Here is a 14,901-nt window from a genome sequence, read left to right as displayed (position 1 = left end):
ATGCAAGCATTTTTACCGCAGGAAAGGATCAAAGCCTTACAACAACAGATACACAGGCTGATGCCCCTGAGACAAGCGCAGGCAAGATGGGTTCTCCAGCTCCTAGGGACCATGGCAGCAACAATCATGTTGGTCCCTTTAGTGAGATTGCACATGAGAATTCTCCAATGGCTCCCCTTTGTTCAGTGGTCTTTCCAAAGACTTCCACTGTCTCATCCCATCCATGGACAGATGCAAGCAGGACCTCGGTTGGTGGCTGTGCACCAACAATTTGGATGGGGGAAGGCCCTTCGTTCCACCCATCCCGGTGGCCACCATCTCCAAGTCTACAGTACTTCAGAGTAGGGGAATAGTCAACAAGGTATAGAAACTATGCCATTCCAGTCTGTTTATCTGCCTACAAGCTTTTCTATAAATAAGAGTGTGTGTGTGTGTGTGTGTGTGTGGTGTGTGTGTGTGTGTGTGTGTGTGTGTGTGTGTGTGTGTGTGTGTGTGTGTGTGTGTGTGTTTATATATATATATATATATATAAAATATAAATATATATATATATATATATATATATATATATATATATATATCTGTGTGTGTGTGTGTGTGTGTGTGTGTGTGTGTGCACATTTCAATGCTTTCACACCCAAAAAGGTGCTTCATCAGATCAGAATACAAAATGCAATGCAAACAATACATTTATAGAACAATCAATCAATAAAATCCATTAATAAAAAAGATCATGTGGTTTAAGTGCTGGTTTTAAAGGCTTCATTTAAACCATATCATTTAGCAGCTTGCATCATAATGATCCATTTTTATTTATCATGTTCAAGTCTACGTGTTTCCTCTTACAAGTCCTCTTCTTAGGGACCTCCTCAGTGGGGTGCTTTGGGGAGGTATCAGAAGAGGAGATTACAATTCCCTGGGCAGGAACCTGGTGTTTTGGTACTGGCTGTCTCTGTGGAAGGAGATGGTGAAGCTCTAACCGCTGAGACAGCATGGTAGAAAACTTAGGATCCAAGGGGGATGGATCCATCAGAACTGTCAAGGCAGAAAATGCTCTCTTTGCAACCTCAAAGGCAGAGCAGCTTGGAGAGAGAGAGAGAGAGAGAGAGGACAAGCTTCTGAATCGCCTTTTTGGGCGTAAAAGCACTTACCGTATGTTAAGTTTTATTCTTTTAAGCTGTGTTGGTTGGTTTTGTTTTTATCTTTAGATCTATTATTTTGTGATGGACCTACCTTTATTCCCACTGCTGCTATTTTTATCTGTTGTCGAATTAGATGATTTCCTCATCCACACAGTGAGCTATATCCAGGAAGGAATGCCACTTGCATTTTATGGGGTCAAGGAGGAGCTGGTGCATGAATAGAGGCCCAGTATATCTGTTAAACAATAGAATCACATCTAAGTGTAGCAAGGAGAGTAAGTTGTAGTAATGAAAACTTTTATATGGTGCATATGGGCATATGTCTCTATCACACCCATGCGCACACGTGTGCAGTAGCATGTCGCCATATGATTGTGTGTATCCATGTGTTAATTTATGTGTCTTTATCTGTCCCTTATGTGATCTCTTTGGATTTGTCCTGCTGTATAGCACAGGTTGTTAAAGATCTCAGTGGTATAGTGCAGAACTGCTTTACTTGCACAATTCATAATCATGCAAATTCCCACTTAATCAGATGTTGTTCCAGTAAGACTTTGCATGTCTATTAATACTTAAATAGCGGAGAAGAGCAAGTTGACCAAGTTGCTCAATGGTGCTGCTGGCTATGAATCCCAGCCATTGTGGAAATTAAGTACAGTTACTCTCATGTGAATTATGAACAATTTACTTTCATGATAAGTCCTTAAATATTGAGTAATACATTCACTTTCCATATGCAAAATGTAATGTGATAGGTTATATCATTCCTGTCTATGTACTTGAGTTGTTGTGTGTTGACATTTATTAAGTTTGTAGTATCTGTTGTTCAACTCTAAAATGTAATGAAATTTGAATAAAAGGAGATGACTTTTGCAAGTGAAGTGTTAAGCTTTATACATTTTCATCTAAGTGCACTTATGGGTAATAAAACATTATGCTTAAAATCCTTATGCCTGGTGATTACTATCTTAGCACGTTTTTCCTATATCTTCATTGCTATGTTTATTTGTTAGGACTACCTTTTAAGTTACTACATATGTAGAATGTATTTTAGTATCAGTTGCAGTCTATTTACCCAATGTTTTAAGTGGTATTTATTGACATTTCTGTTTACTTGTTTTCTGCTGAAGATACAACCAGCTGCATGGTGTTACTTTAAGCAAGAAATGTCTTCTTGATACATTTTGTGTGTTATGTAACATTCTGTTCAGTTCTCTTAACTTTGAATATACTCAGTTTACTCAAATTACCCCTAAATAAAACATTGCTGCTCTGCTTTTTTGAACCTCTGAGTGAAGTAGTAGGTTAATCAATTAGTTAATGAATTAGCCCATCAATAAAACAAGTTACGAGAAGAACAAACAATAATGTAGTACAGTTTAACACCACCGTCTTCTGCAGCCAAGGGATTTTTGTGCAGCTTTTAACAATACAGTGCAGCCAAGAATTACACTGTATATTCATTCTGGACATGAATACAAGTAGACAGGATTCAGACAGAAAACCGTTTAGGAGTTACACTTAAGTTTAAATTACATAAACTTCACAAACTGCAAATGTTTGAGATTTGTCTGACTAGAGTTGTTTGCTTGGAGTTGACAGATTGAAGATGGCTAAGGGTGGAAATCATTTATCTTCATTAGATGGGACAATTAGGAAAACATTAACGGCAGTGTCTAAGCATTCACATTGCTTTGCTAGGAGGAAATTGTTCACTAGCAATCTTCACAACTTATGTACTATAATACTGACCATACTGTCTCTGCTGAATGACTACTCAGTTAATTAGACCACAAACCTGTTAACCATTACAGAAATAGAATGAACCACAAACTGCAGATCCAAAACCCATTTTATTTTCTCTAGCGCTTCGGTCAAAGATCTTCAAGGAGTAACACATTATGTTTTAAAAAAGACTCTTTATATACAAATCCAATCAAAACAATTAAACCATTAGTCAATCAAATGAAGTATTTCCAATTAACTTCACAATTCAGTCCTGTAGGTACTAAAGTATTATATTTCAAAATAAAAAGAGATTCTTTAAAAAGCAAATGTTCTTTATATAAATGTCCTTCATCTGTTTTAAAATTCACTTACTCCAAAATGCTACCCTCTAATAATGAAGCATCACAGTTGTGTTTTTCTTTAAAATGTGCAGCCACCTCCTTTTGATTTTTGATGCCCTGATGTGTTCTAATAATCTCACCCTGAATGTTCTTTTGGTTATACCAATAGAAAATAAATTGCATGGACACTTCAACACATATATGACCCCAACAGTATTACAAGAAAAAAGTCCCCTAGGTACACATCTGACATTATTAATAAACTTAAAAGGCCATACCACATACTGGCATGCTATGCAATTATTACAAAGAAAAGTTCCAAAATTAGTTGGTTGTCGAATTAAAGTACAGTCAGGTAAAACAAACATATCTTTAAGATTTCGCCCACATACATAGAGACGTATCTAGTATTTTATACAAATTCTTGCCCTAAGTAAAAAAATTCCAAAAATATCTCAACAAAACACCAATTTTCTCACTCAAGATGGTATAAGTTGTAGAAAAATACATTTGTTTCTCCTTACTTAACATACTGTTTTTCCCAACTTCCCTAGTTTTAGTCATTAGTTCAGATTTTTGTGACACTGCAGGTTGTAAAACCCTTCGAATAGCTTAATCTACCACTTCTGGTTTATAGCCTCTATTCAAAAACATATCTACAGATTAATCCAACTCATTAAAAAAATCTTTTTCGTCATTGCAAATTGTAGAAAGTGTAAGAAATTTCCCATAGGGTAGTCCCGAAAGCAAATGGGGTTTATGACAACTGGTGCCATATGAATACTGGCTTTCATCCAAAAACTTTCTATGTAACCCACTGCGTATTTCTCCATTTTCTAAACCCTGCAATTTTAAATCCAAGTAAGTAACCTTATCACCACTTTGAAGTCCATCGAAGGATAAATTATACACATTCGCCTATAGATCTAAAACCAACTGTGGAACATCTTGCTGACCACCTTCACATGTAGAAATCAAGTCATCTATATATCACTCATAGTGTTTTAACATATTTTTTCTTAAAGTCATGCCCCCATTTCTGTACCTTGCCTCTGTTGGTAAATCTCATTGTTAAATCTGAATTAGTTATTCTGTAGACAAAAATATACCAACTCTATAATAAAGTTAGTCAAGGGACTATCCCCCAGAAAAAAAAAACAATAAAGACTGTATTCCATCTTTATGCCTTATCATGGGTATATAAGCTTTTTACATCCAGTACATTTCTCTATTCCATTTTAACCATGAAATCTTATTCAGAAAATCAAAACTATCCTTGATGTATGAGGGGACTTTTAAAACATATGGAAGAAGTAATTTATGCAACAGGAGTCCAATACTACGTAAGAAATACCTACAAGTAGAAATTATGGGATGCCCTGGGAGGTTATTCATATTTTTATGTAATTTAGGTAAACAAAAGAAGGTGGCAAGAACACATCCTCCACTGTTTATTTATTTACATTTGTTTACCAGGACATTCCGACTGGACACAGGTCTTTTTTCAGTGGATGCCCGAGGAGAAAAGCTCCACATCATGTACATGATAGAGATACAAAGTTGCAGCAGTAGTAAACAACATTACAAGTTGTTGGCTTTAATACAATAACAAGATATTGATTATCAACAGTATATACAGAAAATGTTGCAAGTTAAGATAGTTTCTTGTCATTTATAATATTAGTAACAAAGTTGTCAGACAAGATGTTAAAGTATGTAAAGACAACTAGCTATTTCTGACTGTGGTTAGTAAGTAGTGGCGGTAGTATAGTTGGGTTAAGAGTCTAGGTGGAGGGGGGTAAGGGTGGGGGTGTTAGTCTGGATTAGAACAAGGACAAAGCCAGTGCAAATTTAAGTGGAATTTGAGTGCAGTCTTGAAAAGGCTGCTCTAAGGTAGAGTAGTTATAGAGGGTGGAAGATTGTTCCAATGTTTAGATATGGTACATGAAAATATGGCTTCTCCTGCTGAGTTTTTGGGTTTGATAACAGTGAGTTGATTTTTATTGCTTGATGTTAGGGGCCTAGTGGGGTGATAGGGTTGGAGAAGGGTTTGAAGGGAAGGGATGTTAGGGGGGTGGTAGCGAAGGTGAGTTGATTAAAGTGAAGGAGTTGTGGGAGTTCTAGCCAGTTTATTTCTTCAAGGTAGATAGAATGATGGATGCGGTAGGAGGTTCCAGTGGCAAATTTAGCAATTTTGTTGTAACAAGCATCCATCTTGTGTAAGTCTGTTTGTTTAAGGTCGGTAAGTATGGGGGATGCATAGAGTAGGGTGGAGATTAGCTGGGAATTGGCTATGGAGATTCTAGCCGCCTTGGTTAGGAATTGGCAGCTTCGCTATAATGCACCAAGTTTCTTGTGAACTTGTTTATTGTGAGAGATATGTGGGTGTCAAATCTAAGTTTGTTGTCTATTTCCACACCGAGTAATTTTGTGTGTTCTGATGGAGAGATGATGGTATTGTCTTTGGCAAGAATGTTGAAGTGGGGGGTGTTTTGGGTGGCTTTGAAGGTTGGAACAGGAGAAGTTTTGTATTACTTGGGTTGAGTAGGAGCTGAGCATTGGATAGCCAGCTTTCTACAGAAGAGAATGATTTCTGTGTGATTTGTTGTAGTTCTGGTAGAGTGGGGGCAGAGCAGATGAGAGTAGAGTCATCATCTGCGTACTGTATAAGAGATGCTTGTGTGGTGGCAGTATGTAGGTTGTTAGTGAAAAGTGAGAATAGCAGAGGGCCAAGGATAGGCCCTTGGGGAACTCCGAGAGTAACTGGGATGTGAGGTGATGTGTTTTTGTCCCAGATTACTGATTGCTGGCGTCTGTGTAGATAGCTGTGGAACCAGTTGCAGGCTGGTTGTGAGAAGGAGAGGCTGGAGAGAGTAGAGAGTAGTAGCTCATGAGATACTATGTCAAAGGCCTTTGAGAGATCTAGAAATATGGCAGTAGACAAGAGGCCATTGTTTTTGTGATGAAGTATAGTGTTGGTGAAGGAGAGCAAAGCGGAGGTAGTGCTGTGATATGGCCTGAAACCATGTTGGGTTTTGGTGATTAGATTATTAGCTAGGAGGTAGTTGGAGATCTGGGTGTTGAGACATTTTTCAAGTATCTTGGAGAGAGGGGAGAGGATAGCAATGGGGCAGTAATTGGAGAGGTTAGTGGTGGGGGTGCCTTTGTGGAGGGGAATGATGTGCGATATTTTCCATATCGAGGGAACATAGCCTTCTGTTATGGAATGGGTGATTAGAATTGAAATTGGGTAGGCTAGTGTATCAGATGCAATTTTCAAGTATTCAGAGGGGAGGTTGTCAGCTGCAAGTTTGGTGGGTTTAAGTTTTGACAATAGTCTTTTTATGTTGGAGGTAGGTATTGAGGTGAAGAAGAAAAGAGGAGTGGGGAGTTTAGGGTTAGGAGTTGGGGGGCTGTTGTAGGGAAGTGTTGTTTGTTTAGAGATGCTATAATGAAGTGTTTGTTGAAGGATTCAGCAATACTGCTGGAGGAGGGGGGAATGGACAGCTTGGGGGGTATCAACCTTCCCTGGGTGGAGGATATTTCTTAATGGTGGACCAGAATTGCTTAGGGTTGTGATTGGTGGAGTTTAGGGTGGATGTATAGTAGAGGAATTTGTCTAATTTTATATGCTTTTTGGCTTTATTGCACAGTTCAAGGAATGAGTGCCTATCTGAGTTATTTTTTGTCAGTCGCCAGTGCTCCCAGGCCTTATCTCTGGATTTCATTAGGGTTCTGGTGGACTTTTGTAACCATGGGGCATGCCTGGATCTGACTTTGGCATTTCTTACAGGAGCATGGGTGTTTAGGATGGAGAGGAAGGTACTGTTGAAAAAGTGGACAGCCTCATCTAGGTTGAGGTATTTTAGTGGTGACCAGTTAAGTTTTTGCAGAGAGGAGATGAAGGAGTTTAGGTTGAAGTTGGACTTGTTCCGTATTTGCCTGTGGATAATGGGCTTGAGACTACTTGTGTGGTGCCGAATTAGGAAAGTGAGGGAGTGGTCACTAAGACTGTCAGGTTAGCAGCCTGCTAGGTAAGAGTGAGGGGCTTTGTTGACTAGGATCCAGTCAAGTAAGGTATGATTGTTAGGGTTTTTGTTGATTTGGGTAGGGGATTGAATGAGTTGAGTGAACCCATGAAAATTAAGGTGAATGGTTGGGAGACTGTTATTACAGGATAGCCAGTTGATGTTAAAGTCAGCGAGAATTATGTTTTTTTGGGATAGAGATAGAGTAGCCCAGCTCAGGAGATTTTCTAGGGGTGTGATATTTTGCCCTGGTGAGAAATAGCATCCTATGATATTGATTGTTTTGTTTGGGTTTAGTTTGAGATTGACATAAAGGATTTCTTTATTGTTGTGGTGAGGGGCAGTTAAATTTTCCATTGACATCTTCCTGAGTTAAATATCCTAACCTTACACCTTTTTGTAATAGATCGAAAAATTGTGTTTTAGCATTATTATACGCCCTAATATTACTTTTTTCATACACTTCCTCATCAGACAAATGTTCCAAACACATCTTTAGATACTGTTGACTATGCATAATGACTATTTTATTCGCTTTATCTGCCGGTTTTATGACCAAATCTTTTCTCTCCCTCAAAACCTGCAAAGCATTCCATTCATTGTGTATTAAATTATAACTTATTTGTGACTTCCTAGTCAAAAATTCTTTATATAACTCCTCTATTGCAAAGTTCAACATGGAACTAAAGTCTATGATATTTTCATTTGTATATGGTGGAATAAACCTACTCTTGGAAGATACACACAAAGTATCAAACAATAAGCATTACTATCAAAATAGCAATCATTATTATCCAAATCAGAGCAGCATGTAAAAAAGCTTTCATTCATACTTTCCAATTCCAGTTAATTTATAGGTTTATAGTTTATTACTAAGCTAACTGCCCTTGCGAGCCATTTTAAGCCTAGCCAATTATCCCTTGTGAGACTTAAACCCTGCACCTTGGGTTTGTAAGGCAAACACCTTAGCCATTAAGCCACCTAGCAACTCTACATTCATTATGAAACATATTATGTCTTAATCCATTCTCATGAAAAAAATTCTTTAAATGCAGTTTCCTAACAAACCGAAAAATATCCTGTTTCAAAACATACATTCGGGGCAAAACCGTTGGTAAAACGGTTCATTCTATTTTTGTATAGAGTGTGCTTTTTGTGGTTTTGGCTGTTAACAGTTCCAGCTGACATATAACTAACAAAGCAGCTTTACAACTTTGTATTGGAAAGTTTCAGCAGTTTGGGTCAGAGCTAGTCTGCTTTAGATTTACTAATTACTGTGCACAGGCCGGCTCACCAGTAGCTGCTTTATAGCCTGCCTGACTGCCGTAGACCCTCAGAGAAAATTGGAAACCTAACAAATATAACAATCTATTCCTGATTAGTTGTGTTCTACTACAATAACTGTAATTAAATTTATGTTTTAATAATGTTTTCTTTTCTGGCAACACAGAGGAACAGCACTTAAAGTTCTTAGTCTAATGGTTCCTAACTATCTTGATTTGTGCCTCAAGTCTGCATATCTTTTTTTTGTCTCTGTAGGTTTTCATAAAAAGCTCCAGTTTTCTCCCATATTTCAAAGTTGATTCTCAAATCTGCCCTTAGGTGCTCATGAAATGTGTGAGTAAATTATGTGTGTGTGTGCCCTGTGATGTTCTGGTGCTTTCTGCAGGATGTATTTCTCTTCCTTGCACTCACCTATTACCAGGAAAGACTGTAGCTTCCCTAAGGCTATGAAATAGATTAGGGAATTGATTAGTGAGTGAATGCACTATACCAGCATAATCTCCAGTTTCTGTGAGTCTATGATTTGGATTAGAGAAGTAGTGAGTGAATGCATTTATTCTTTTACTATGTCTACTACAGTAATATGCACAACTTTATCCAAAAGAAAGGTGCTTTCTAAATGAAATTAATGATTTAATTTATTTTTTAGATAGAGGTAGCAAATATATTTGTTTTTGATTGCATAAAACCCAGGCCTTTTTGGGCACTGCAGTGAAAAGTTCAAGGCCATGACTGAATGCTCACTGTCAGTCTGGTTATGCATGTATTACAATGTGCTGTTTTAGGTATGAATGCAGATGGCTTACGGATAAAAGCCTTGTGACCATCTAACACACCTCTACTTCTAACAAAAAATCAGTACTCAAAATGAGATCTTTTCCCTGCATTTTTATGTACCTCTACGTCTGGCATTTTTATGTACCTCTACGTCTGCTCGTTAACTTATAGTGGCCACATACACTAGTATTTATTCTGTTAAACATGCTAGTTAGGGATGCCTTTTATATCTACCTTAGTTTGGTTACCTATTTTATTTATTTATTTTTTTTATTGCTGCTATTGCAAGTGGACCTACCACTGATCCTGGCAGCTGCAGACCAATAAGCTTTACCAGCCTTATTTATAAAGTAATGAAGTTCATCATTATGGAACTCATAAGTAAAGATACTGACAACTTACAATCACTGGACCCAAACCTGTTTGAATTTGTACTTAACTTAGCAGACTGCTTTGAAAAAGTCGCAGAGGCATCAGATGAAGGCAACTCAATACACAGTGCTTACCTACATCTTCCAAAGGCCTTTGATAACATTCCATATTCTGGCATTATCAGCAAATTAATCAAACTAAATGTAAACTCTTATGTAACCCACCAGGCAGAGAAGTAGCTCACTGACAGAACAGGACTGGGGACATAGTGTTCTCTAAAAGGCTTGTTACTAGTGGGGTTCCCAAGGGATCAGTGTTATGGCCTCTTTTGTTTGGTATTTACGTCTCTGAGATTAAAGCTGATGTTTATCTTTGTGACTGACCTAGTTTACGAATGATTGTAAACTTGTCGCAACCATCAACTCCAGAAGACTCTCAGATCTTCCATGAAGGTCTAACTACATGCCCAAACCTATGGTTCCAGAACCATGGCATAAACCTACTATGTGTATAGTATTGTGTCCTTTGGGAAACTTGGGCACACATGAACGTAACACACAAGTGATAGCCCCTCAAAAATGACATGATCATTAGGGATCTGGGCACTTTTGTAGATACTGGGCTCTCCTTTGATCACTACTTATCTACTGTTGTCATAAAGTCCTTCTGAACATCAAAGATGTTATCCATTTCCAGTCTTTACTCATTAGGCCCATAATAGATTATATTGCACCCATTGGTTATGTATCTGTACAAACACATGATCCAATGTGGAAAAACCCCAGATCCTCTTCAACAAAAGAATCAAGGGCATGATTTTCATGAGCTACACAGATCACATTAAAGCATTATCTCTCTCTCTCTGTCTTCATCCTCACATGGAGACTCCTAAGGGGTGACTTCTGCCTTGCTTACAAGGCCTCAGGTGACCTATTCCCGTGTGGCCTTGTACATATTTGCAGAAAAATAACATCCATTCAAAAGACTTAAAAACCTCCACTGAAAGATGAACAGAAACTGCTGGATAATAGATACCTCTCTCAGAGTTCATCTCATCTGGAAAAGGCTTCCCATTTATATTAAGCAAAGTAGCTTCCTAACCCTGTTAAAACACAACCTAGATGACTGGATAGGTAACCATAAATTCATCTCAGGACTGACCCCTCTGTTTCTCATGAAAATGAGGAGCATGTAGTGGAATTTGTGGTGATTAAGGTATGAATAATCTGTCTGATCAACAACCTAGTAATTACTGTGATTATTTAAACCCATGTCTGAAAGTGGTTTTCTTACAGATTTGTAGTTCTGCACTAAATGAACGATGGAGGCATTGCTGCTGTTTTACTGGAAATTTACTAATAGTCTCTAAAATTTACTCTGTGTTTAAAGTACTTCAGGATTGTACGTTGTCCGTTGATCTGAGCCTAACTTTGGCTTCAGTCTTCCGTTGATGCCAGTTTTATGAGGAGAAGTTATTTACTTTCTCACCAAATTCTGTACCCACCCTGTGTTTCAAGTGATAAATGTGATTAATGCCTACAGGTAATCTGGTGATAGTCTTTCATAAGTAGTACATTCAGAGCTATGATGCTGTGTAGAGCATTTACAAAGAAGTGTATGTTCACTGGAGCCTTACAATAGGCTGCTTTTCTCTGTGTGTGTGTGTGTGTGTGTGTGTGTGTGTGTGTGTGTGTGTGTGTGTGTGTGTGTGTGTGTTTGTGTGTGTGTGCGCTTGTCTGTTTCTTTTGCATCCTTTGTTTACTTGCCCCAGTTTTTATTTTTTTTCTTTGTCTTTTTTTTTTTTTTTTTTTTTTGGTCTGGTTTCCAAAGTGGTAAGTAAGGTTGAGAGACACAGTCATTGATAAAAAGTTACCTTGCATTAGGGTACCTTTGTGGACTCTGCTCAGTACTTCTCAGAATGGGTTTTATGTGACCTGGCTCTTTGTAGGAGAATTTGTAGACATTTGCAACTAAATCCATTATCCACTATAAATACTGTGATACCTCACTACATATCCTGTTGTTGTCATCTGGCATAGCATTAAGAAAACTGAACTGGTGTTTAACTCATGCAGAAACAAATGTTAAATTATTGTGATATTTTAATAACAGTAGCCAGTTGCCTCACTTAAAAAAGTTTGATCAGAATTAGTTTTTGTGATTTTTTTTACAGTTGCATTCAGTACTCTTGTGAGGCCACTGACTGTCAGGAGCTTATCATTAAGAATGCCGAAATAAACTGTACAATCGGTGACTTCACTAACCGAGAGCAGTGTAATGTGACCTGTACAGCGGGATACACTCTGCATATACATCGAGATGGTAACATTGCCAAGAGTCAGGTTAGTTTATACCTTAATGTCCAAATTATAATTGTTTTTGATTTTTTTTTTTTTTAATTCATAGTAGTTATAGCAATGGATTAGCCATTGCTATAGCTCATTGAGTGCAAATTGAGTGAGGTTCCATGTAGACAAGTTCAGCTAGCCAATATGTAACTCCTTAGTCATTGCTTGCAACACAAAATCACAGACAATGCAGGTTATAAATGTGCAGTGGCAATGATTCATTTGTTTTCAAACACCTTCCTTTTCTCCATGGTTGTGCTACCGCAGAGTTAGCTTATATAAGTTTGTGGAATGTTTGTGTGTGTGTGTGTGTGTGTGTGTGTGTGTGTGTGTGTGTGTGTGTGTGTGTGTGTGTGTGTGTGTGTGTTTGATTTTTTATCGTGTTGAATTCTTGACAATTTTTACATGGCAAGTTGATTCCTCACCTGTTTCTTCACTGACTTGTAATTCAATGAGTCATAGTGAAAGCCAGCAGAATATGGTGAATCTCTGGCCACATCCATTTTTTTTAAGCTGCTGAACCTTTCAAACATTTATGACACTTTATTTATTCTGACAATCTTTCATGGTGCCATACACATTTTTGTTTGCTTGTTTACCTTGAAACATTGAAAAAAATTGAATAAACTATCACAAATGTAAATGTGTATTACATTTTATAAATTCAATGTGCTGGCATATGTAAAATACTCCCATCATTAGATTGGTCATTTGCATTCTGTGTTCACAATTATTTTTCTCTTCAGGAGTAATTAGTTATATTTTATAGACAGAACTGGTGACTTTTTTCACTTTCTTAAAGTAGAGGTAGAAAGCTAAAGTGAATCCCTTTAAAGACAGTTTTGATAATGAAGTACCAGTAGATGATTTCTAGACTTTTTAATTGACATTTCAGGAGATTATTATAAAATTTTGGGGATGGGTGTAAGCACACACCACACTTCTGTGGATTAAATTCTGTTTCCCTAAATAATTATTCGTTTGCTTTTAATAAATTGTCTTTAAATTCTAAGCAAGTATGCATGTTAATGTTGAACAGAATTGTGTTTGTATGTTAACATTACATCATCTTATTAGTATTTTTGTTTCCTTTCACTTATAAGTTTCAGATTGTGTTTGGTTGCTTGCTTAAATGAAAAAAAAATAATAAAAGCAGATCACACAGTAGGGTACCTGTATCAAAGGAAAGAATATTGCTTTGCTTCCAAGAAGGGCAGTCATTTAAACAAAGAAGTTTTGCTTATATGCTAGAGTTTATATGTTTAGAATAAAATATGATAACTGTTAGGTTAGACAACTAAATCTGTAGAATGAAGGGAAGGACAGATATTTCAGCTTTAAGCATTCTACATAGGTGCAGTCATGAAAAAAAAGTTTGACATTCCGGTATACCCTTTGACATGGACATAGAATATGAATGTTGAACAGTCCAGTATATTTGGTGTGAAAATAGAATACCTATTTATTTTGAAATGTGTCCTTACATGGAACTGAGGTAGAGGCATGTATAAAGATAAAAACATGGCAAGGAGCTGCACATCCTATGCCAGGCATGGTTCATTATATATGGTAAAAGTATTATATATTGAAGGCAGATTTCAAAAAGTGGTAAATTCAGGAAATTAGCTGCATATAAGGTTGGGAATGTGGACTGTAGAAGGAAGAGGAACTGTTGTTCAGTTTCATGCTATACTAAAAGAATTCACTGCAAATATGAGTATACCTTTTACATAACATTTAATGTTAATACATTTGGTGTACATGCATCAGTTGTTATAAAACAAATTGCAGAATTATTGTAATCTTAAATTATCCAGTTCATCCATTTCTTGTGAAGGGCCTGATACACTGCTAGGTACCAACATGGCAAACAGCTCTCCTTACACAGCTTAAACTCTTCCACTACTTTCCCCAGTGCATCATTGCTCCCTGTCACTTCAGCTCTTGTTTGCCAACATTATCTTTGCAGTAATCTTTACAGCATCATTAAGATAAATAAAAAATATTTTTGCTTAAACATTTCTATTCTTAGTTGCCTATCTTTCCGTAGATACCTCAGAACCAACAGAATCTGGTTTATCCAGTCTTACTAAAACTTAGACATCATGATGCAATCAAACCTGCTCCTCCTAATCAAAAAGGAAAGAATTTTTACTGTTTTTTCTAGTCTTAAGAAAAGAAGTTACTTGGCCCTGTATGTCCTCATCCCAGTTTTTAAGATGTTAACATTCCAAAGTATTTTTCTTTTTTCTAAATGTTTTTTTTCTGGTCATCTTAGACTTCAGAGATGCTTACCTACCCAGTCCCATTTATCCTTTTCACAGGAAATTCTTAGGATTCTGTACCTTGGAATTACACGTTCAGTTTTCTACTTTGCCCTTTGGACTTTCCACTACTCCAGAAATGTTGACAAAGTGTATAGCCCCTATCATAGTATTCTACAGGCTCCAGAGTATTGACATCTACCCTTATTTAGACAGTTTTTGGTTTCAAGCCACTTCCCTTCACAACATTCTACAGGACATAAAACTTCACTGTCAGTGTATTTCAGATCATAGGCTTCACTATGAATTTCAGCAAGTCCATTTTTCTCCCTTCACATCCCTGGTGTTCCTAGATTGCCACCTCAACACATCTTTTATGATGGCTTTTCTTCCTTTGCACAAGATTACTTCCATTCCTTGACAAATTTGTCTTTGACCTCACAAAGAGGGATTCTTAGAGACATGTGATATGTGGCATCCACAATACAGATGATCCCATTTGTCTGACTGTATATGAGGAAAATTCAGTAGTACCTAAAATCCATTTGGGCATTATACTGTCATCCTCTGTTCTTTCAATTCCTCTCGCCATTTGTAAAGAAAGAGCTGTATTGGTG

General features: G+C 37.2%; 1 protein-coding gene across 1 annotated transcript in view; it reads left to right on the top strand.

Moving 5' to 3' along the window:
* The window catches only part of PAPPA (pappalysin 1), a 3,990,201-nt gene that overhangs the window by 3,211,829 nt on the left and 763,471 nt on the right, over positions 1–14,901 (top strand). Inside the window, exon 14 of the mRNA XM_044058178.1 lies at positions 11,846–12,014. Within this exon, the coding sequence (XP_043914113.1) occupies positions 11,846–12,014 (169 nt within the window). The remainder of the gene's footprint in view (positions 1–11,845; positions 12,015–14,901) is intronic.

The sequence above is a fragment of the Protopterus annectens genome, chromosome 16.part0 (assembly GCF_019279795.1).
Source record: "Protopterus annectens isolate FY-2018-M chromosome 16.part0, PAN1.0, whole genome shotgun sequence".
Taxonomy (NCBI): Eukaryota; Metazoa; Chordata; order Ceratodontiformes; family Protopteridae; genus Protopterus; species Protopterus annectens.
Note: the sequence above shows the minus strand (reverse complement) of the source record. Positions and strands in the feature narration are given on the sequence as shown.